General features: G+C 56.8%; 1 protein-coding gene across 5 annotated transcripts in view; it reads right to left on the reverse strand.

Annotated features, from left to right (window-relative positions):
• CALN1 (calneuron 1) overlaps positions 1 to 24,159 on the reverse strand; it is a 146,232-nt gene that overhangs the window by 36,365 nt on the left and 85,708 nt on the right. For all 5 annotated transcript variants that reach the window (XM_040082682.2, XM_040082686.2, XM_040082684.2 and 2 more), the window contains 2 exons: positions 23,720 to 23,863; positions 5,647 to 5,759 (listed from right to left, as the gene is read on the reverse strand). In XM_040082682.2, the coding sequence (XP_039938616.1) occupies positions 5,647 to 5,759; positions 23,720 to 23,863 (257 nt within the window). The remainder of the gene's footprint in view (positions 1 to 5,646; positions 5,760 to 23,719; positions 23,864 to 24,159) is intronic.

Genomic DNA, 24,159 nt, shown 5'->3' on the forward strand with positions numbered 1-24,159 from the left:
GGAGATTTGGGAGGATTTTGTTACAGGGAAAACGTGGGGGTGGAAAGGAGGTCCCTTCACAGGCAGATGAACGTGAGGCCTCCCAGAATTTCTGTGGTGGATTCATCCTCTGCACGGGGCTCCAGGGGGTGACAGGGACAGCTGTGCCACCAGGCCCAGGGCATGGACCCCTGCAGTGCTCACATCTGAGACAGGACATCTGGACACAGGCTGAGGGACAGGGAGCAGTGTCTGGAGATGGATTCATCCCTGCACGGGCTCAGCTCCCCCTGTGCTGCCACAAATCCATGGAGAGTAACAGGGGAACGTTCTGGAAGCAAAGGGGGTTTCAATGAGGCAGCAGAACTGCTCCCCTTCCACTGGTAACAGCACCATGGAGCTGGAACTTAAATCAAAAAGGCCTTGAAAGCCTTGCTGGGACCCACAAGGGGACATTTAGCTGTCCCCAGTGCACACAGCTCTACCTGAGCCACTTCCCTCGACTCTTTTTATACCAAATGCAGTAAAAATGGCACTTCTGAAGCACAATTTATCCCTTCCTGAGGCTGATGCCCGAAGCAGATCCCTTGAATTGTACCGTGGAAGTGGCTGCTGTCCTCTGATAACTCCAAGGGACACTCTGGGAGTGTCCCAGGGTACCTGGGATGAGCTAAAGGCCTCTCTGGGAGAGTCCCAGGGTACCTGGGATGAGCTAAAGGCCTCTCTGGGAGTGTCCCAGGGTACCTGGGATGAGCTAAAGCCCACTCTGGGAGTGTCCCAGGGTACCTGGGATGAGCTAAAGGCCTCTCTGGGAGTGTCCCAGGGTACCTGGGACGAGCTAAAGGCCTCTCTGGGAGCGTCCCAGGGTACCTGGGATGAGCTAAAGGCCACTCTGGGAGTGTCCCAGGGTACCTGGGATGAGCTAAAGGCCTCTCTGGGAGAGTCCCAGGATATTTAGCACGGGCTAAAGGACACTGAGCAGCATTCACTTTTTTTGGGATGAACTTCACGCCAGCCATCTGCATCCTCCCATGGAAAATCTCACCTTTTAAATATGGGTATGAGGAAACCATGACCTAAACTGAGGAGCAGCCGTGGCAGGAGACATTTAATTCCTGAAATTAAGATATGGTCAGGATGCTGGAGTTAAGGGGCACTGGTGAGCACACACTGCTGGGTGTCCCAGGAAAGGTCTCTGCCTTGGATCCAAGCTCACATTGCAGTGCTTTTGCAGGATAATCAATGCCAAGGTTTCCAACCTCTCATTTCCTTTTCCAGCTGGGAAACCCCAAGAAATGGTTGATGTTTTAAATCTATGGATTTTTTTTTTTTTCCCCCTGTGGAAATCACTTGGAGAGATCTCAGGTCCGACAATCAAAAAGTGCTGCCCAGAATGAGGCAATGCTGTGGATGATGTGTTGGGTGAAAGAGGATTTGGGGAGGTGTTGCTGGTGCAATGGTCCAGCCCAAATTCTCCATCTTTGGCCTCATCCATCAAATTTCCACCCAAACTTCCAGCTGCATTTCCTGATTTATACCCCGGAGCAGCCACCAAGAGGGCGGGCACTGAATCTATGAATCACAGAGATGTGGAATGGGCTGCTTGGAAGGACATCAAAGCTCATCTCATTCCACCCCTGCCATGGGCAGGGACACCTTCCACTGCCCCAGGCTGCTCCAAGCCCCAGTGTCCAACCAGGGATCCAGGGGCAGCCACAGCTTCCCTGGGCACCCTGTGCCAGGGCCTGCCCACCCTCTGAGTAAAGAATTCCCTCCCCATCTTCCTCCTCTCCTTCTCCCTGGCAGTTGAATTAAGAAGGTTCTTTGAAAAGCTGACACAGCAGCTCCTGAAATCCAGGAATCGAGACTTTTTTTGCAGCAGAGCACCTCAGCACCAGCAAAAAATTCTTGTGCAAGATGTAAAATGTCCCATCCCCTGGTTTTACAACATCCTGCACCAGCCCAGAGGGGCTGCACTGCCTCAGGAGGAGGAGGAGGAGAAGAGGGAGGAAGGGCTGACCCCAGAGGGGCACCTGGATCTGTTCCCGCCTCAAATTGGACACAGGCACAAACAATTCCTCTGCAGCAAGGCTCATCTGCCATCATCAGATTAACTCCTCTGCAGGGACAGGAGGAGAAATGCACACCCGGGAAGCAGCTGCAGCAGGTTTATCTCTGAACTCCATAAAGAAAAATCCCTCTCCAGGCAAAACCGTCTTTGGAGACAGTCCCGACACAGCCCCTCATTCCCTGCTCCCTCACTCCCTCTCCATGCCCTGCCCTGTACCACCGCCATTCCCCCGTCTTTTCCCCTTCATTTCACTCTATTAAGGCACTAATTGATTGAGCAGCTGAGCAGAGCCCAGCTCCGTCCCCTGGGACTCTGCTGTGCTCTCACCGACGGCTGCACGCAGGGTCAGGGATGGGCACGGCACCAAACCCCAGTGCCCGGGACAGGACGGGGCAAGCTCCGTGTGCCATCCCCGCCACGTCCCTCTGCTGCCCCGTGTTCCCAGCTCCTCTCGCTCGCTTCCCTCCGCAGCCAGCCCCAAATCAACCCCCCACAGCTGGACGTGCTCCCTGCTCCATTTTGCAGGGAACAAAGTGTGCTTTGGTGCCTGTGCTGAGGGTGCAGCTCGGACCTCAGGGCTCCCTGGCCTGGCCCTGCACAGCTCTCCCTCCTTGCTGTTGAACTTTTGGCCATTCCTGCTCACCCACCTAAGGTCATAAACCCCAGGATATCCCTCCCTCTGGCAAAAGTCTGGGGGAGCCTGGAGACAGGAAAAGGTTCCCCCAAAGCCAGAAAACACAAACAGCTGCTGAGCCGTTCCCTGCGCAGGACCTGCCTCCCCAAACCCGCAGAGACATCCCAGCAGTGGGAAATGAGAGCTCTGAGCAGCATCTCCCCACCGGAATTCTGCTCCTCCCACTCCTGCAAAGCAGCTTTGTGTATCCCCAAATGGCCAGGCTGCTCCTGAACCCCAGGGGTTCGTGCTGGGTGATCTCTGATGGGATGAGCGTGGCTGAGGGATGATCCAGCACTGTCCCCTCACGCCACACAACACCCCCAGACATCCTGTCTGAAATTCCCAGCAGCCTCCATGTGCACACAGAGCAAAGGGAAAAGGGGGAAATTGTTCAGGCAGTGCTTTGGCTCTCAGCTGCTCACGGTACAAAGTGTTGATTTTTCCAAATCACCTCAGCAGTGCTGTGGGCACAGAATTTCTCCTGCAGCAGATGCAGCCCTGTTGTTTAACAATCCCACTTGTCCTGACTTCCCAAAGCATTTCAGGCACCCCAGAGAGGTTCATTTCGTTAAAGACCTGTCATCCAGGGCTGTTATTCCGTCTGGCCCTGTTGCTGAGCCCCAGGGCCTGGAGCTCCTCCACATTCCACCCCAAAGGAAGTGTTTAACGCTGGAGTCTGGAGGTCTTTGCCCTTAGAAATGAGCTTGGCACGGATATCCCAGCATGGGGAGGGCTGGAGGGAAGACCTGCTGGGATGGGACAGGGGAAGGCACTTTCTGGATGCCCACATGGTTTCTCTCTCCCATGGGACTGATTTGAGAAGCTTTGGGGTGAGGTTTCATGGTGGCACTGCCCAGCCAGGTGTCCCTTTTGTGCCATCCTTGCCCCCCAGCACTGGGCACAGCCTTGTGGGCACCATTCCCTCCTTAAAATCCTTCCTTGGAAGGCCCTGGAGTGGCTGCAGGGCTGAAGGGCTCTGTGAGGAACCCAGGCTCAGCCCTGGCCATTCACTCCAGAAAAGGAGGAATGAGAAACATGGACAAGCCTGATTCCCAAAAACGCTCAGGTTCCCATCAGGAATCCCACTGGAGATGCTGCAGAGGCAGAAATGCGCAGGAATGAGGTGACTGCTGGCCCTGCAGATGGACTGGGTAAAGCCAGGGAGCAATGGGCAAAGGGAACCTGTTCCCTGAATGTCACTCCCATGATTTTTTCCTTGCTCTTTCTTTGGGAAAAAGCTGCAAAGACATTGTACTCCGACCGCAGAGGAAAAGCAACTGGAGCTCTTCAAGGGCTCATAAATCCAGGGGAGTGCCTGAGTAAAGAGGTGGTAAAGCCCATAAGTGTTATTTTCCAAGGCCATGGAGCATTTGTGGAATTCAGTCAGGGCTTTGCTGCCTGAAGGAGCCCCTGGGGCTGTCCTTGCCCACCCAGGGCTCTCACCTGGAGCCTCTGCTCCCTTTTCCCTGTCCCACCACAGCCAGGGAGGCAGCAGGGCCATGTCCCTGTGGAAGCTGATCCCAGGAACCCTGCTGCTCTAAGTCCAGGCACAATTCCATCTCCCAGACTCATTCCAGGCATTTACAGAGGTGGGAGGGTCACTAAAAGCAGCGGGTTAAACTGTGAGTGGAATTTTCAGGAAGGCTCCAGACTTCTCTGCTCCCCATCCAAGAGCTCAGCTCACAAACTTGATTTTCCTACCAGGATTTTTGCTTCTTGAGCAGCTCCTGAGGGGCTGGAATTCTGGAAGGCACCAATGGCTCAGTGGGATGGGATGGGGCTCCCTCCTCTCCCTCCCAGGCTGTGATGAGGCTCCCAAGGAGCAATGGAAGGAATAAAACATCCCTGGCTCCCAGTCTTGCCCCTCCTGGTGCCATTTACTCCTCCCAGGTACGTCACAAATCATGGGGGCTTCACCAGCACCAAACTCCTGCTTTGACAATGAAATCCTGGAATCCAGAGCAGAATTTTCAGGGTTATTCCTGTCCCATGCCAGGAAGCCAGAAATAAGTTTTTAAAAGCCCTTTAAAATACTCTTCCAAAGCTCCACCCAATTCAGTCTGGACAGGGCTGGAGGGTTGTAAAAGAAGGCAGAAATTCTCATTTCCAGGTTTGGCTCTTTTGTTTCATTAAACTTGGGAACAGCCAAAGTTTCTTAGCAGGGAAAGGTGGTGAGATGGTCAGTGGAAGGAGCTGGAATCCCACAGGAAGCCACACATTTGATCCACTGGCAGCAAACGTGCAGCTTTGTGTTCTGGGGGATTTTTGATCCTGCCATAACAGCCCGGACTGCTTTTCCTGGAAGCTCCAATGCTGTCTAAAGTCTCACTGCAGGGCAGGCAGAAAGCAGCTCCCGGTGCTGGATCTGTCTCCTTCCAGTGCCTGGTGTCAGCAGGACCAAACAACCCCAGGGCAGCACCTGGGGAAAACTTTCTCTGGCACGATACAGATTTATCCTGAGCTCATCCCTGAATTCAGCAGAAATCCCAGTGGGACCTGAGGTGCCCAGCACATTCCCTCTGTGCAGAACAGCCCCTGCCACAGCCAAGGGACACCGAACAGGGACACTTCTGGGAGCAGCCGGGTGGTTTCAAGGTTCCCAACTCAAAAGATTCCTGGACAAAAATGCTTTTCTCTTCCAAAAGTGAACCCCAGACTCCCACGGGTGTTGCACGAGCCTTGGGGTGCTTTGCTGCGTCCAGCTGCATTCATCCACAGGAACACAGGGCACAGTTCCCTCCCCCAACATGGGACATTCTTCCACAACCCCCCGCACAATGGCCCTCAACACCCTTTCCACAATCGTTCCCACTCAGTAAAACATCCTGTGCTCCTCAACAAATCCGCTCTGGGAGCTGCTGAGAGCTGGCTCAGCAGCTGGCTCATTGCTGAAGGTGCAAGTAAAGCAATGCTCACTTACCTGCCAGAATATGCTGTCTATTGTGTTCCCCAGGAAACCGTCCCTGCCCTCCGACGACACCAGCTTAGGTCCCAGAATGGTCATAAATTCATCAAAATCCACCTGGCCATCCCCTGGAATGAGAGGAGAAGATCAGAGGCTCAGAAATCGGAGAGAAGGTTGGGTTGGAAGGGACTTTTAGAGGCCATACAGTGCAACACCCTGATGTGAACAGGGAACGTCCCACTGTCCCAGGGTACTCCAAACCCCCTCCAGCCTGGTCTTGGACACTGCCAGGGATACAGGGGCAGCCACAGCTGCTCCTCAGCACCTTCATTAGTCTCAGTTAATTACCCCGAGAGCCCGACATGCCCTGCTGGGCCTGCTGCACGTCAGGGACCCCCACGCCCTGGGAGACCTCCACAGCAACTTCCCGGTGCCCACAGACCCAAATCCTTTGCTGTGCCAGGGAACAGCCCCTGTTGTGTCCCAGCTGCCCCCAAGGACAGAATCAGGCCACACACTGAGGGGAACAGGTCATTCCCCAGTCCCAGAGAGTCCAGAGGCACGTCCCAAAAAGCCATTTTGCCAGGGGGACAGGAGTCAGCAGCATGGCCAGGGCTCTCCCTCTCAGGTTCTGCACAAGTTTTACAGGGCCAGCCTCAGGCTCCAGAGGGAGGGAGTGCAGGCAGAGCAGGGCTCAGGCTATTGCACATCCAGCAGGGCTCAGGCTATTGCACATCCAGCAGGGAGAGCAGGGCCAGGATATTGCACATCCAGCAGGGCTCAGGCTATTGCACATCCAGCAGGGCTCAGGCTATTGCACATCCAGCAGGCAGAGCAGGGCCAGGCTATTGCACATCCAGCAGGCAGAGCAGGGCCAGGATATTGCACATCCAGCAGGGAGAGCAGGGCCAGGCTATTGCACATCCAGCAGGGAGAGCAGGGCCAGGATATTGCACATCCAGCAGGGCTCAGGCTATTGCACATCCAGCAGGGCTCAAGCTATTGCACATTCAGCAGGGAGAGCAGGGCTCAGGCTGTTGCACATCCAGCAGGGCTCAGGCTATTGCACATCCAGCAGGGCTCAGGCTGTTGCACATCCAGCAGGGCTCAGGCTGTTGCACATCCAGCAGGGCTCAGGCTATTGCACATCCAGCAGGGCTCAGGCTATTGCACATCCAGCAGGGAGAGCAGGGCCAGGATATTGCACATCCAGCAGGGCTCAGGCTATTGCACATCCAGCAGGCAGAGCAGGGCCAGGCTATTGCACATCCAGCAGGGAGAGCAGGGCCAGGATATTGCACATCCAGCAGGCAGAGCAGGGCCAGGCTATTGCACATCCAGCAGGGAGAGCAGGGCCAGGATATTGCACATCCAGCAGGGCTCAGGCTGTTGCACATCCAGCAGGGAGAGCAGGGCCAGGCTATTGCACATCCAGCAGGGCTCAGGCTATTGCACATCCAGCAGGGAGAGCAGGGCTCAGGCTATTGCACATCCAGCAGGGCTCAGGCTATTGCACATCCAGCAGGGCTCAGGCTATTGCACATCCAGCAGGGAGAGCAGGGCCAGGATATTGCACATCCAGCAGGGCTCAGGCTATTGCACATCCAGCAGGCAGAGCAGGGCCAGGCTATTGCACATCCAGCAGGGAGAGCAGGGCCAGGATATTGCACATCCAGCAGGCAGAGCAGGGCCAGGCTATTGCACATCCAGCAGGGAGAGCAGGGCCAGGATATTGCACATCCAGCAGGGCTCAGGCTGTTGCACATCCAGCAGGGAGAGCAGGGCCAGGCTATTGCACATCCAGCAGGGCTCAGGCTATTGCACATCCAGCAGGGAGAGCAGGGCTCAGGCTATTGCACATCCAGCAGGGCTCAGGCTATTGCACATCCAGCAGGGAGAGCAGGGCCAGGCTATTGCACATCCAGCAGAGCTCAGGCTATTGCACATCCAGCAGGGAGAGCAGGGCCAGGCTATTGCACATCCAGCAGGGAGAGCAGGGCTCAGGATATTGCACATCCAGCAGGGCTCAGGATATTGCACATCCAGGAGGGCTCAGGCTGTTGCACATCCAGCAGACATTTCAGCACAACTTCCCAGCAGCCTCCCTGTGTGTGCCCGGCATGCAGAGCAGGCGGTGGAGGCACAGCCTCGGTGCCAGCAGCAGGGACAGGTGACAGGGACAGGTGACAGGGACAGGTGACGGCTCCTACCACCCAAGAGCTGAGCTGGTACAGTGCTGAGTGTGGCTCCTGCTCTGAACGAGGCACTGGGCTGTTTGGAAGGAGTTTTGTAACAAGTATCACTGTTCTCTCCACAGGAAAAGGGATATTCATGCCTGCTGAAGGATCTTAAAACATTCCTGTCTGTCTGAGCAGTTCAAAGCCCAGATCTCCCGAGAATGCTTAACCTAATCTTGTGGAAAACCTCCTTTATTGATCAGGCCACAGACATCTCCTCTCTGTGTTATTGAGCTGATGGGGGTGGATAAATCAGACCTGCTTCCAGTGTGGGATCTGAATCAGCACCTGCAGGACTTGGGGTTGTGTTTTCCTCCCATTCAGCTGGGAGTGACCGCATCCAGCCCTCCCTGGAGCTGCTGTTGTTAAGTTACCACGTGTGAGAAGCGTCTCAGACAGTGAAACTCCAGCAGATCAATGCCAGGGCCGCAACTGAAACGCCGGCGGTGCACCGAGCGCCGGCAGTGGCACGGGCAGCACCACCGCCGCTATCTGTGCTTCTTATCGCATCTGTGCTTCTTATCGCATCATCTGTGCTTCTTATCGCATCATCCGTGCTTCTTATCACACCCGCGAGCCCAGCAGCTGTGTGGCTGATCGCGATCTCCTCAACTCCGCACAAACGCCGAGGGAAAATCAGCACAGCCCGAGCACAAAATCAGTATAAAATCAGCACAACCCCAGCACAGAATCAGCACAAACTCAGCTCAGAATCAGCGCAGCCCGAGCATAAAATCAGCACAAAATCAGCACAGCCCCAGCACAGAATCAGCAAAAAATCAGCTCAGAATCAGCACAGCCCGAGCATAAAATCAGCACAGAATCAGCACAGAATCAGCACAAAATCAACACAACCCCAGCTCAGAATCAGCACAGAATCAGCACAGAATCAGCACAAAATCAGCTCAGAATCAGCACAGCCCGAGCATAAAATCAGCACAGAATCAGCACAGAATCAGCACAAAATCAACACAACCCCAGCTCAGAATCAGCACAGAATCAGCACAAAATCAGCTCAGAATCAGCACAGCCCCCAGCACTCCCTGGGCCGAATTGCGATCTCCAGGCACCAGATCTGGGGTTTCTGGGAGGGTTCATCCCGGGGTGCGCCTCTGACAGGGAACCCCGCAGGGATGCTGCCCCCAGGACCCCGCCCCGCTGCTGGAGCCGCTCCCAGGGCTCTGCAGGACCGAGCTCATTTCTGGGACAGCTCATTGAGGTAAGGGCTGAGCCGACACTTGGAGAACCAGCCTTTAACACCGCGGGGCTGCGCAAAACGCGTTCCCCCTGCTGGGGTTCCAGCGGGACCATCCCCGGGGCTGGCCCAGCCCCGCAGCCCCGATCGCTCGGGAAGGTAACGCGAGGTGACAGCGGCTCCGGGCGAGTTACACGGCGGCACAGCGCTCCATGGCACACGGAGCAGCGAATCCACGCGCACGGATGCAAATCGGGATGCTTTGGGATGCTAATTTCTTTAAATGAGCCGGATTGGCAAGAAAACAATTTGCATTTTAAGGAGATGCCGGTACCTGCCCCCACATACATTTGGGCTGTGCCTGTGCGACCCCGAGCAAGGAGTCGTTCAGTTCGGGCTCTCTCCAATGTCACTCCACCCTCAGAGCACAGGCAGGACTCGGTCCCACTCGTGATTCCAGGGAAAAGGGTGCCGGGACTGCTGGGCTCTGACTTTGCACAAGACCTCGGGCAGGCCCTTGCTCGTGACTTCCCCGTGCCCGTGCCAGGGATCATCACTAACTTCAGGCTTTAATTATCAGCTTAATGAGAGCATTTTCCACAACCTCTGAAGAAAGATGCCATTGAAAAATGCATTATCCCCTTATTGACTGCTTTTTCAATTAAAACTCTTAACTAGCAAGGCAACTAGACCCCGCTTTTTTTCTGGCTGAAATATCCCTTTAACATTCATGTGAAGCTGCAGAAAACAAACCTTCCCTGCCATCAGCACCTCAGGGGACTGCAGCATCATCTCATCAACAGAGAGAAATCACGGGTTTGTCTGAAAATTCCTTTTGACAGCCACGAGAGAAATGTTACAAAAACCAACACCAAGGCCTGCACGGGGCCGCTCTGCACAGCCAGGGCATCACCAAAGCCCAGATTTCACATCCCGTCCTGGGAGCACGGTGTGAATTTGGGTTTGGCATAGACAAGAGCCGCCCTCCTGCTCCTCCTGCTCCTCCCCACGCAGCGCCGGGAGCTGCTGGGGGATGCACTCGCCGAGCATCTGCTCGGGATCGAGCCCTGGAACCAAATCCAACCCTCCCATCCTGTGCTGCGGATGTGCTGCTCTCCCCAGGGTCCTTGGGGTTCTGAGCCGTGTGTGGATTATCCACAAATTAACTCAGAGTTGGTTTAAGGATGGGGAGAAAGGAGGAGAAGGCAGGGCGGGAGCTCGAGTGCTCTCTGTTCTCCCTCACCTTCCCTGCTTCTCTCCAGGAGCCATCCCGCAATCCCCGATCCCAGCAGGCTCACAGGACCCCAATCCCCCTGTGCGACGGTCACATCCTCCCCTCCCCTGCCTCCAGGCTCCCACAGGAGGAGAACCCCTGGGAAGGACGGAGGGGCACAGGCAGGAAGAGTGCAGCCAGTGGAGCGGGATGAGCTCCCTGCCAGGGACAGCTCCCTCTGCTCCCTCTGCTCCCTCTGCTCCCTCCTCTCCCTCTGCTCCCTCTGCTCCCTCCTCTCCCTGCTCCCTCTGCTCCCTCTGCTCCCTCCTCTCCCTGCTCCCTCTGCTCCCTCTGCTCCCTCTGCTCCCTCCTCTCCCTCTGCTCCCTCTGCTCCCTCTGCTCCCTCCTCTCCCTCTGCTCCCTCCTCTCCCTGCTCCCTCTGCTCCCTCTGCTCCCTCCTCTCCCTCTGCTCCCTCCTCTCCCTGCTCCCTCCTCTCCCTGCTCCCTCTGCTCCCTCCTCTCCCTGCTCCCCGGCACAAATGCAGATTTCTAAACCCAGGTGTGAGGTCCCTGACTGAGGAAGGGAAATGGCTCCAAGGGAACCGGGCAGCAATGGGTTAATGGCTGCACCTGAGGATTTCAGGGCTCTTTTCCAGCTTTGTGATTCCAAGGCACTCACACATTCCCAGGGCTTATTTACAAACTGAGAGGGCAGGGAAACCGAGGGACACGGTGGGGTGGGGTCTGCTGGGACAGGGAACCCTTGGGAATGGTGGTGAGGGGCTGCTGGAACAGGGAACGCTTGGGAATGGTGGTGAGGGGCTGCTGGGACAGGGAACCCTTGGGAATGGTGGTGAGGGGCTGCTGGAACAGGGAACCATTGGGAATGGTGGTGAGGGGCTGCTGGGACAGGGAACCCTTGGGAATGGTGGTGAGGGGCTGCTGGAACAGGGAACCCTTGGGAATGGTGGTGAGGGGCTGCTGGGACAGGGAACCCTTGGGCATGGTGGTGAGGGGCTGCTGGAATGGGCAGCCTGGCAGGTGGCAAAGGGGGTGAGGACAGAGGGATTCCAGGCAGGATTCCCTCCATCCCTGAGTTCCACTCATCAGCCAAGGGATGGGTCACAGCCTGTGTGGGTGATCTTAGCAGAACACCAGAGCTGAGCTTAAGCCCTGGTTTAAGCCCACCTAAAGCGCTCCTTGATTTCCTCCCAGCACATTCTCCTCCCCCGTAAAGCTCTGTGTTGATCCTGGCATTAATGTCACCGAGGCTCCCGGGGGCACCAGTGCTGGTGGCTGAGCCTCATGACTCAAGCAGTGACTCAGAACCTCTCTGGCCACCCCGGCAGAGCCAAGTCACATCAGCTCATCATCCCCAGGCCCTCAGCTGGCTGAGCAGAGCTCCCAGGTGCCCACAGAGGTTTGCTCCCTGCAGGACTCCCAGTCCTGGCAGAACCCGGGGAATTGTGACGATGGGAAGGAATGGCAGTGGTGGGAGCCTGGCTTATTGTCCCATCATGGGAAGAGGATGCTGAAGGCACCAAGCAACATCTCTGGGATCCTTTCCAGTGCCACAGACCCTGTGTGGCCAGCAGGGACTTGGCAAAGCTCCCCCTCACTCGTTTGTGTGCTGCAGAGAGACCTTGAGGGTAATTCCAGCCTGAGGAGCCCCAGCACCAATATTTGCCATGTGTGAGCTCAGTTTGGCTGCCCCCAGAGCTCCAGCAGGGAGTCCTGGGATCCCACGGCACATCCAACACATTTATGCCCAGTGTGGGGGTGCCAGGGTTGGAACTGGATCATCTTTAATGTCCCTTCCACCCCAAACTGTTCTGTGGCTCTTGGATTCCAAGTGCACCAAAGGTGATGGAGCAGCAGCCAAGAGCAGCGTGGAGCTGGGAATCCGAGAGTTTTCCCAGACCTTGCAGCTCAGGGAGATTTGCTTTGGACCTGGCTGACTCGAGGAAGGGATGTCTGCACCTCTGCAAAATGTCCACTGGGCCTCCTAAATAAACCTGGGGGATCACAGAATCATGGAATCATTGAGCTTGGAGCTGACCTCCAGGATCATAGAGTCCAACCTTCCCCCAGTACTGCCAAGGCCACCACTGACCCCTGAGCCATGTCCACACAGCTTTTGAACACTTCCCCAGTGAAGAATGTTCCCGAAATCCACCCTGAGCCTCCCCTGGCCCAGGCTGAGGCCGTTCCCTCTCCTCCTGTCCCTGTTCCCTGGGAGCAGAGCCCGACCCCCCCGGCTGTCCCCTCCTGTCAGGGAGCTGTGCAGAGGAGAAGGGACACAGAAAAACCAAAATTATTAATGACTGAACAGCTGGAGGGGACTGGAAAAGCACCATCGCCCTCCAGGGAGCAGACTTTGGGTTGGACACCACCTCAGGGGAGATGAAAGAGCCTCCATCCCTTTGGAGAGGGGATTTATTCTCCTAAGCTACTTCCCTTCAACACCAATTCTCCTCCATCCCCAGGACTGAGAGGTTCCAGGAGCCATCAGCTGCTGCTGCTGGTTCTGCACTGGTTTCTAAGAGCCGAGCACAGGAATTCCCATCCTCTCCCAAAGCTTTGAGCTCCAGACAAAGGATTTCATCTTCCCTCAGCCCTTCACTACGGGGAGCAGGGAAAGTTGGACCTGCTGGAGGATGAGCAGCAGGAACCACAGAGTGTGCAGTCACCTTGTCAGGGCAGCAGCAGCCCCAAAGTGCCCCCAGACCACGCCCTGAGCCCCATCCCGCTTCCCCCTGGTCCTGATCCCACAGAATCCACCCTCACAAGGCTGCCCAGGCTGGAAATGCCCGGCAGGGACAGCAGGGCTCCAAATCCCTCACCCCAGGCAGCGGCAGCAGCTCCTAGGAACTCCTGCCCGAGCTCCCGTGCTTTGAGGGAACAAGGGAATGCTCAGAGGAGCAGGGGTGACCCCAGCCCGGCCCCATTCCCATGGGACAGCCCCACCCTCAGGAGACACCCCTGTCAATCCAAAATCTCCTGTCCGAGCCGCTCCCTTGGAGGGTGGAATTAAATCTTCATTGGGCTGGAGAAAGGCAGAACTGGAGAGGGGAAGTGGAGGGGGAAAACATGCCTGGAAAAGAGGGGGGAAAAGGGAAATGAGAGGGGGGAAAGGGAAATGATGGGAGGGGAAAAGGGAAATGAGGGGAGGGGAAAGGGAAATGAGAGGGGGGAAAAGGGAAATGATGGGGGGGGAAAAGGGAAATGATGGGAGGGGAAAGGGAAATGAAGGGAGGGGAAAAGGAAAATGGGGGTGGAAGGGAAATGAGAGGAAGGGAAAAGAGAAATGAGGGGAGGGGAAAAGGGAAATGAGAGGGGGGAAAGGGAAATGAGGGGAGGGGAAACATTCCTGGAAATGAGGGGGGGAAATGGAAATGAGAAGGTGAAAACATTCCTGGAAAAGAGAGGGGGGAAAGGGAAATGAGAGGGGGAAAAGGGAAATGAGAGGAGGGGAAAGGGAAATGAGAGGGGGGAAAAGGGAAATGAGGGGAGGGGAAAGAGAAATGAGAGGGGGGTAAAGGAAAATGAGAGGAGGAAAACATTCCTGGAAATGAGAGGGGGAAAGCATTCCTGGATTGCATTGCCTCTCCCCCCGTGCAGAGCAGCCTTAGCCCGGGTTTTCAGAGCCTTGTGCATCAGACTGTCTGGATAATGACTGATCCCTAAATGAGCCTTTTTCGCGGCCACTCTCAGGATACCCGGGACCTCGGCAGCTCCCTGCGCGGCGCCGAGCCCAGGTGAGGATGCGCGCTGCTCCTGCCGGCGCTCACCTCCGGCCAGCCGCGGGGTGAGATATTTAAAGTTAATGAGCTGGCTTCGCAGCTCGGGGCCCCGAGCACACAAGTCCTGTTTGTTTTCATTCTCCAGCAGCTCCCTGCGGTGCCCGGCCTGGGCTGTGTCATTGCCTCGCCGCTCTGGGCCAGGCACAGGATGAGCCCAGAGAACAGGGAGCAGCTCCAGGCGCGGGACATTTCCCAGACAAGGCTTTCTTTGCAAACCTCGGGAGGTCAGAGCCTCCTCAGCAGCTTGAGCCCTTGCCCAGCACGAGGCAGAGAATTTCTCCCTAATTACGGCCTCCATCCACAACTGCAACGGGGACAGGGAAAGTCTGGCACAAAACTTTGGCCTTGGAAAACAGTTTTAATTAGAGATGGCTCCAGTGACTTCTGGGAGGAGAGGAACAACTGCCCTCTCCCCCGGCCAGGGAGGAGCTGGAGCTGCAGGAATGAATCCAGAGGAGACCACGGAGCTGCTCCCAGGGCTGGAGCCAGGCTGGGAGAGCTGGGGGTGCTCACCTGGAGAGGAGAAGGCTCCAGGGAGAGCTCAGAGCCACTGCCAGGGCCTAAAGGGGCTCCAGGAGAGCTGGAGAGGGACTGGGGACAAGGGCTGGAGGGACAGGACACAGGGAATGGCTTCCACTGCCAGAGGGCAGCGCTGGATGGGAGATTGGGAATCAGGAATTGTTCCCTGGAGGATGGGCAGGGCCTGGCACAGGGTGCCCAGAGCAGCTGTGGCTGCCCCTGGATCCCTGGCAGTGCCCAAGGCCAGGTTGGACACTGGGGCTTGGAGCAGCCTGGGACAGTGGGAGGTGTCCCTGCCACGGAACGAGAGGAGCTCTAGGATCCCTTCCCACCCAAACCACTCTGGCATTCCATGAAAAGCTTCACTGGATCTGAGGAAAGGATCAAACATCTCCTCTGGAGCCCCTCAGTCCCTCAAGTCCCTCAGCTCCTGCAGTTTTCAGAGCAGTTGTGTGGATCTGGCTGCTCTGGTTCCATGACAACCACGGAGAGAGGATCCATGGATTGTACAGACACATCCCTGCAGGAGGGGATTTCCATGGGGGCTGGAAGGCTCCAGCAGAGCCCGGAAGGGTGGAGCAGGGGGCAGTTTGTCCATCCATCCCACACTGAGCAGAGGAGCTGGAGAGTTCCTCACTCTGGCACACCTTGGCTTGCCCTGCAGGGGAGGGAACAGCTCCACAGGGATGGTTTGCTTCCCATTAAAAAGAAATCTGTGAACTCCCAGTGTCTGACCAGGAGACAGGGACTGAGGAGGACAGGGAATCTGCTGGGACCTGTCCCTGCTCCAGCACGAGCGCTCAAACAAGGAGGAAAAGCCCAAGGAAAACAGGGAGTGCAGTAAGAAATCAATCCCCATCAGACCCCTGCCCCAGGCAGCTGCAGGGCACCCAGGGACCAGCCCTGTCACCAGATGTCCCCAGGGGAGGGCCCTGCAGGGGCTGTGCCACCAACCCGGCCACCCGAGTGCCCAGAGCCCCCGACCCTTCCTGAAATCCCCTCCCTGGGCACCCAGAGCCACCCTGCAGGTCTGTGCACGCCCTGGTCCCTCCCCAGCCAATCCCCCTGTCCCACGGATCAGGAGCAGCGGGATCACCCCCAGACTCCCCAGGGCTTCCAGCAGCTCAGGGTGCAGCTCGCACAGCTCGGGCAGCACCAGCGGCGCACTGCAGCGGGGCTCTGGCTGTTCCCTGGGGCACACACATCCTGGGGAGCCAAAAGTGATCCCAGGGCGCTGCATTTCAGCAAGAAATAAAGCTCAGCAAGGATGCAAACAGAGCACAGGGCACGAGGTGCACCCCAGCCCACAGCAGGGATGGGTTCCAGAGCGGGGGCTGCAGCTCAGGGCTTCCTTTGTGCTGTCCCTTCAGCAGGGCTGCACTTCAGCAGAGGCAGCATTGGATATTACTTGGCATAATTTGATATAATTTGGTGTAATTTGATGAACCTCTTGCTGCTCCTGAGCTGCAGATCTGACAGGCGGCAGCAGCAGCTGTAATTACTCCTCATTTCTGCGGTGAGGACACAGAATGGGATGAAATGTGATAATCCTCATTGTCCAAATGAGAGCAGACATGGAGAGAGTGGCCCCTATAAGTCCAGACAAGTCTCAGCAAATCCATCCTGCTGCCCAAAATTCCCAGCTCAGCAGAACATTTTAAAGGACAGCCAGGAATATGGCTGGATCATTTCTCACACTGAAAAATCACTTTGAGATCAAAGGACAAACCCCAAATCCATCACAACCCATCTGCCCCATCCCTGGGAGCGTCCAAGGCCAGGCTGGACAGGGCTTGGAGCAGCCTGGGACAGTGGAAGGTCCTTGCCCATGGCAGGGGATGGAGTGAGATGATTTTTAAGATTATTTCCAATCCAAACCTGGGATTCTCTGACTCCTATAAACTCTGATTTTAACCCAGAAATGGTTCTTGGTCCCCCTCCAGCAGCCTGGGCTGTTTTATACCGAAACACATTTTATATTGAGGTGTAGCATGAAATACTTCATCCAGCTCTTTTCACGCTGAAACACAAGGAAACATCCATGGCAGTAAAAACCCTCAGGGAAAACTGAAGGAGAAAAGTGAGAGAGAAAGTGTTTCCAGCTTGGGAATGTCACCACTGTCCCACCAGGGCTGCTCAAGCCAACATTTCATTGATCAAAGGTTGGACAGGATGGTCTTGGGAGCCTTTTCCAACCTTAGTGATCCCGGGATTTCTCCACGACTAAGGACAAGGAATTTGCCTCCTGCCTGCCCCGGGGGGAAGCTGAACACTCCATTTTTGAAGGAGAGGTTTGCTCTGTGTCCCGGTGTCCCAGCCCATGTCCTTTGACCATTCCCATGCCTGTCCCCAGCTCTGGTGTCCCTCCCCTCACCAGGAGCCAGTGCAGGCAAAGCAAAGCCGTGTCCTGGGGGAGTCGTGGGCAGCAGGACAGCGACCTGGAGAGGGGGCTTGGAGGGACACGGTGACCTGTGGCACCACACTGGCACTTTTTCCCTTTCCAGAGGGAAGCTGGGACATTCTGGGGTGTGTCAAAATCGGAGAGGTGACATCCTCGGGAGCAAGGGAAAACTGGGGGGGGGAATCTCAGTTTGGAGTCCTGGAAGAGTCGTGGAATCACTGAGGTTGGAAAGACCTCCAAGGTCACCAGGTTTAACCTTGGCCCCATCAAGCCACAGCACCAAGAGCCACTTCTGCCTGGGTTTGAACATCCAGGGCAGCCTCAGGTTGTTGTGGAAACAACCTGGGGAAGTTTAGGTTGGATATTGGGAAAATTCCTCCATGGAAAGTCTGGTCAGGCATTGACAGCACCCAGGGCAGGGGTGGAGTCCCCGTCCCTGGAGGGGTTTTACAGCCCTGTGGATGTGGCCCTTGGGGACATGGGGCAGTGGTGGCCCTGGCACTGCTGGGGTGGTTGGACTCACTGGTCTTAGAGAGATTTTCCAACCTCAGTGATTCCACGACTCTTCCAGAATTTTAAATTGAGATTTCCCCCATTTTGCATTGCCCCCAGGGATGGCACCATCCCAGAATGTCCCAGAGGTACCAGGCAGGTCCCTGGTGAGACCAGCTCAACTTTTGCTTCATCAAAATATTCCCTATTCTCATCTCAATAAATAATTTGACATTCAGGGGTGGATTTCCCCCCCTCTTGTAGTAGCCTGGAGTTATTTTTCCAGCTGCTCCTCTAATTAGTGCACCAAGTGCTCATTTTATTCCTCAGATAAAAATCCCAATGAAACAATTTGTGACACTTAAGTCACACGTTTATCTCTTTTATGGCAAATTCGGCTTAAAGAGGAGGAATCCCAGATAAGGCCACACATTCCATGTGCCACTTCCCAGCCTTTTTATCAGCATTGCTGCCAATTTGTAGAATTTACAAATGTATAAAATATTTCCCTTTCCCTCTGCTGGCAGAACATTCCAGGTCATTCCCCAGATTGCAGAGAGAAGCACGGGCCCCTCTCACCATTTGTGCCCATGAAATGCAGAACTATGGCTGAAAATTAGGGAAATCCATGGGATAAAGGTCAGATTTGACCTCTGGGAGTGTTTCCAGACCAAAATATTGGCTCCCTAGGAAGCACAGCCCCCAGAGGGATGCCCAGATCCACCAACAACCTCGGTGGGAATAGTCCCACACTTCCAAACAGAGCTTTGGGATAATGGGAATCTCAGAACGCCCAGCCCTCACCTCCCTTCCCAAAGAGAAACATTTTTGCCCAGCAAATCCCTTTTCTTTCTGTCCTGTTGTGGCAATTCCCGTCCCAGCAGTGCCACAACATCTCCTGGAGTTCACAAAAGGAGGCTTCTGAGGATTTATCAGGATCTCTCTAGAGACCTTGAAATATTCCAAGGAGATTCCCATTTTTCTCCATCACTGAGGGGGTTTGATGCCAATTGTATGATTTACCCCGTGGCAGCTGCATTTCTTCACCGGGGTGAAGCACACCTGGCAGAATCCTGGAATACCTGGAGTTGGGAGGGACCCACAGGGATAAGAAAACCCAAGTCCTGCACAGGCACCCCAACAACCCCACCCCGGGCCTGGCAGCGCTGTCCAAGCTCTCAGCAAAGCTTTGGAAGATCCCTGGAGAAGGGATTTGTAGGGAAACAGGGGATGCCCAGCCCCGCTGCTCTCCTGCCCCCAGGGAAGGGCGGCAGCAATGGGATATTCCCAGGAAATCGGGCATGCGGAGCGGGCTGAGGGCAGAGCCACTCCCTGCACTCCTGGGCACCCTGGCAGTGCCAGGCTGGTGGCTGGGGACGTGTCCCTCTGCTGTCCCTCTGCAGGGAGGCTGCTGACGTGTCCCAGTGCAGGGAGGCGCTGGCAGCCCGCAGCAGCCACGGAGGCACCGGAGGTGACACCGGTGAAGGGCTCCCAGGTGCCAGCTGTGACAGGGCTGTCGCTGCTCAGGTTCCAGCACTGTTCTCTCCCTAACCCCAAAAGTGATGGGTTATGAATGAATTATGGAGCATCCCTTCCGTCCTGCTCCGAGGGGAGCTCCGAGAGCGTCACTGAGCAGCTGCACATGGCGGCCCTGGGAGCAGCTGTCCCTGTGCCAATCCCTGTGCCATGTCCTGTGCCATTCCCTGTGCCATGTCCTGTGCCATTCCCTGTGTCATGTCCTGTGCCATTCCCTGTGCCATTCTCTGTGCCATTCCCTGTGCCATTCCCTGTGCCACTCCTTATGTCACTCCCTGTGCCACTCCCTGTGCCATTCCCTGTGCCACTCCTTATGTCACTCCCTGTGCCATTCCCTGTGCCAATCCCTGTGCCACGTCCTGTGCCATTCCCTGTGTCATTCCCTGTGCCACTCCCTGTGTCACTCCCTGTGCCACTCCCTGTGCCATTCCTTATGTCACTCCCTGTGCCATGTCCTGTGCCATTCCCTGTGCCATTCTCTGTGCCATTCCCTGTGCCATTCCCTGTGCCACTCCTTATGTCACTCCCTGTGCCACTCCCTGTGTCACTCCCGGTGCCATTCCTTATGTCATTCCCTGTGCCATGTCCTGTGCCACTCCCTGTGCCACTCCCTGTGCCTCTCCCTGTGCCTCTCCCTGTGCCATTCCTGGTGCCACTCCCTGTGCCATATCCTGTCATTCCCTGTGCCACTCCCTGTGTCCCAGCCTGGCTCGGTGGCAGGAGGTGACAGCCAGGTGTGAAGTGCTGCTCTCAGGTCACTTTATGCCCAGCCCAGCACACGCTGCAGATGCTCCTCTGACATCTCCCTGTCCAGCCTGGCAATCCTGCTCCCTGCATCCCCATCCCCAGGGAGAGCAGGGAAAACCAGCCTGGCTTAGTCTGACCCAGCCCAGCTCAGCCCAGCCCAGCCCGGCCCAGCCCAGCTCAGCTCAGCTCAGCTCAGCTCAGCTCAGCTCAGCTCAGCTCAGCTCAGCCTGCTTCAGCCCAGCCCAGCCCAGCCCAGCTCAGCTCAGCTCAGCCCAGCTCAGCCCAGCCTGGTTCAGCCCAGCTCAGCCCAGCCTGGTTCAGCCCAGCCTGGTTCAGCCCAGCTCAGCCCAGCCTGGTTCAGCCCAGCTCAGCCCAGCCTGGTTCAGCCCAGCCTGCTTCAGCCCAGCCCAGCCCAGCCCAGCCCAGCCTGGTTCAGCCCAGCTCAGCCCAGCCTGGTTCAGCCCAGCCTGGTTCAGCCCAGCTCAGCTCAGCCTGGTTCAGCCCAGCCTGGTTCAGCCCAGCCCAGCCCAGCTCAGCTCAGCCCAGCTCAGCTCAGCCCAGCCTAGCTCAGCCCAGCTCAGCCCAGCCTGGTTCAGCCCAGCTCAGCCCAGCCCAGCCCAGCCTGGTTCAGCGCAGCCCAGCCCAGCCCAGCTCAGCTCAGCCCAGCCCAGCCTGGTTCAGCCCAGCCCAGCCCAGTTCTGCTGCCAGAGTTTTCCAGCCCTCAGTGAGGTCGGCCATGGCAGATGCAGCCCCTCTGCCACACAGGAATCTGCTGATGAAAACTGGATGCTGGGGCTGCTCAGGCTGGCTCTGGTTAAATCCCAAGCCCTGCCAATTTTCTTACCTCATTTTCAGGCCCTGGCAGCAGTTCTGATGGGAAGGAAGGAATGGATGTCTGGCTGCTCCACCTGCCAGCACATCATAACTCATGGCATGGGCCAGAGACGTGCAGAGGATTTCACCTCCCCCCTGTCTCTCCTGACCACTGGAGACGCCTCCCTGAGTGTGACCTCCCATCCATCCATCCATCCATCCATCCATCCATCCATCCATCCATCCATCCATCCATCCAAGCTTCCAACCCATCTAATGCCGAGCAAAAACCTGGAAAAACTCAGCAGCCCTCCCCAGGAACACATGGGAAGGTGGTCAGGCTGTTCGGGGGCACTGGGCACACCCAGCATTCCTGCCCTGCTCCTCAGTGATGCCCTTTCCCAGTGGGAGAGGAAGAAGGAGTTGTCACTGGTTCTCACTCCATAGTTCAAATCCCAGGAAAAGGTGAAGGATCCATTGGAGAGAAAGCAGCCGCAGTAATATAAATTCAAGCTGTACGGCACTAATTCAATTTGCAGGCAAGGTAAATCATTCCCAGAACATTCTCCTCTTTGCTCAGTGCCTCAGGAATTTCCCATTCCCTGACCTTTTTTTTTAATCCATGCCCCACCAGACCTTCCCCCGGCACAGCCTCCCTCCAGCCCCCAAACCCCTGCTCCAGCGCTGCACCAGTACAACCAGCTTGGAGCTGCAGGGGTGTGGGACAGGAGGATCAGCTCCCATCCCTGCAGAAAGCACACAGAGCTCCCTGGGGAGCAGGAATTTACCACTTCCATCATTCCAGGTTCAACTCCGCTCCCCACCTCAGGTCCCTCCACACCAGCAGTCTGCACAGAAAGGTGCCAAAGCCTGCCAGAGTCAGGGAAGGACTGGAGATAAATCAGAACTGGGAGCCAAGTCCCAGCACTCTTTTTCCAAAAAAAGCTCAGAATTTCGGGAAAAGACCCCATGAGCTGGCAGCACACTAAGCCTGGCTTTGCCAAACCCGAGCCCAAGTCCCCCTCTGCCAGGAAAGGCCAGCACAGCAGGGCAAGGGGCAGGCAACAACTTCGGGACAAAACACTTTTGAAAGTGATGGATTCCTTTTCCCCCTTTTCTTTACGGAATGAGATCATTCCTGCAAGGGATCTCCTCTCCGTGCCAGGATTTGCAGCCCTTTCTCTGCTGGACACCCTCGGCAGGGTGACAGCCCTGCCCTGCCCTGCCCTGTGCCCTGCCCTGTGCCCTGCCCTGCCCTGCCCTGCCCTGCCCTGCCCTGCTCTGCCCTGTGCCCTGCCCTGCCCTGCCCTGCTCTGCCCTGTGCCCTGCCCTGTGCCCTGCCCTGTGCCCTGCCCTGTGCCCTGCCCTGCCCTGCCCTGCCCTGCCCTGCTCTGCCCTGTGCCCTGCCCTGCCCTGCCCTGCTCTGCCCTGTGCCCTGCCCTGCTCTGCCCTGTGCCCTGCCCTGTGCCCTGCTCTGCCCTGTGCCCTGCCCTGTGCCCTGCCCTGTGCCCTGCCCTGTGCCCTGCTCTGTGCCCTGCCCTGTGCCCTGCCCTGCCCTGCCCTGCTCTGCCCTGTGCCCTGCCCTGCTCTGCCCTGTGCCCTGCCCTGTCCCCTGCCCTGTGCCCTGCCCTGTGCTCTGCCCTGTGCCCTGCCCTGTGCCCTGCTCTGTGCCCTGCCCTGCCCTGTGCCCTGCCCTGCCCTGCCCTGCCCTACCCTGCTCTGCCCTGCTCTGCCCTGCTCTGCCCTGCTCTGTGCTCTGCCCTGCTCTGTGCTCTGCCCTGCCCCGGTGACAATTGTCCCGTGCCTGTCCCAGGGACATCGGGAGCCCCCAGTGGGGCAGGAGAGTTTCACTGCCCCATCTCCCCGGGCTCTGCTCTCCAGTCTCCCCGAGGATTCCGGCATCTCCCTGGCTCTCCTGGGTCCCTCCGGCCTCAGCCCCTGCTCTGGCAGGATTTCGTGTTCCCACCCTGCCACACCCCCGCACCCCAGCTTCTCCGCACGCTCCTGGCAGCAGCAAGCTCTGCTCTCCCCTCTTGCCTCGCCAAGGACATTTTAAAGGAGTCGCTCCTTGTGCTCAGCTCTGAGTGAGCTCTGCAGCGGCTGAAATTCCTGCCTGGCTCCAGCATCCCGATCCTGCATTTCCCTCTCCCCGCTAATGGGAGTTCTGCTGCTTTTATTCCCTCAGTAATTGTTTGATGAGCTCTCTCAGCAGGACTTGGCTCGGGATGATTCCACCCCTGGAAACTTCTCCTTGCAGAGCAATCAACACCTCATTAGAGCAGCTCCCAGCCCAGCAGCCAGGCACTGGACAGCTCCGCTGGGTGGGAATCCTGCTCCTCTCCCAGGAACTGTCACCGGCCAGAGGCTGCCCAGGAATGCAGAAGAAAAGGTTCAAGGAGCCTGGCAAACATTCCCTGTGGGATTGTTGGGGTGTCTGGGCCAGCCCAGGGGCTGGACTGGAGGATCCTGGGGATCCCTTCCAGCTCAGGGTATTCTATGATGGTGATGGCATCAAAGGAATTACTTCCATCGCCTTCAGCCTGGCTCAGCTTCTGACATCAGACTTGGATTTGTTTTTCACCTGTGGAATGTCCCCCTCCAGGCTGGGACAGCCCCCCTCCACTCCTGTGAGGAGACCCTCAGCTCCTCCTGGGGGACAGCTCCCAGCTCTGCTGCGTGTGACAGGGACAGCACCCAGGGGACAGCTGGAGCTGGGCCAGGGCAGGGTCAGGGTGGATCTCAGGAAAGGTTCTTCCCCCAGAGGGTGCTGGCACTGCCCAGGTTCCCCAGGGAATGGGCACAGCCTGAGGCTGCCACAGCTCCAGGAGCTCCCAGGGATGCCCAGGGTGGGATTGTTGGGATTTGTGATCTTTGCGAGAGCGGCTCTGTCTTCACCCAGCTGCATCCCCCGAGGGATGATCCATCTCCCTTCCGTGGACTGCCCGATCCCCAGGATTACCCACAGCAGGCTCACGTCTCACCTTGCCCTTTCCTTTTGTGCGGGGACGGTGAAATTCCCCAGCTCCCTCTCCACCTTTCCCTCGGTGACCAGGAATGGTTGGATCCCGATCCAAGGCCCGGGAAAGCCCCCGTGGATCCCCCAGGAGAGGGCAGAGCCTCGTGAGGACTCACCATCCATGTCCAGGCGCTGCATGATGATGGCCAGCTCCACCTCGCTGGGCATGTAGCCCAGGGAGCGCATGGCCATGCCCAGCTCCTGCTTGGAGATGAAGCCATTCCCGTCCCGGTCCAGCACTCGGAAAGCCTCCCGGATCTCTGCGGAGGGAAGGGAGAAAGGAGGAGTGTTGGGGTAGGAACCGCCCTGGGCCAAATCCACGCAGGCCCAGGAGTGCCCAGAAAGGTGAGGATTGAATTAGAACCTTCAGAAAATCTAAAATACATAAATCCACGCAGGCATAAGGTAGAAACATAAGTTTAGTTTTTATAAAATAGAGGATTTTAAGTGCCCGTGTTAGCTAGTAAGAGAAGGCCTAAAGCCTAGTTTAAAGGTCAAGTTATGTTGCCTTTTGCAAAGTTAGTTAACTTCTAGCCATAACAAAAACAACGTAGCC

This window comes from Hirundo rustica, chromosome 19 (genome assembly GCF_015227805.2).
Source record: "Hirundo rustica isolate bHirRus1 chromosome 19, bHirRus1.pri.v3, whole genome shotgun sequence".
NCBI lineage: Eukaryota > Metazoa > Chordata > Aves > Passeriformes > Hirundinidae > Hirundo > Hirundo rustica.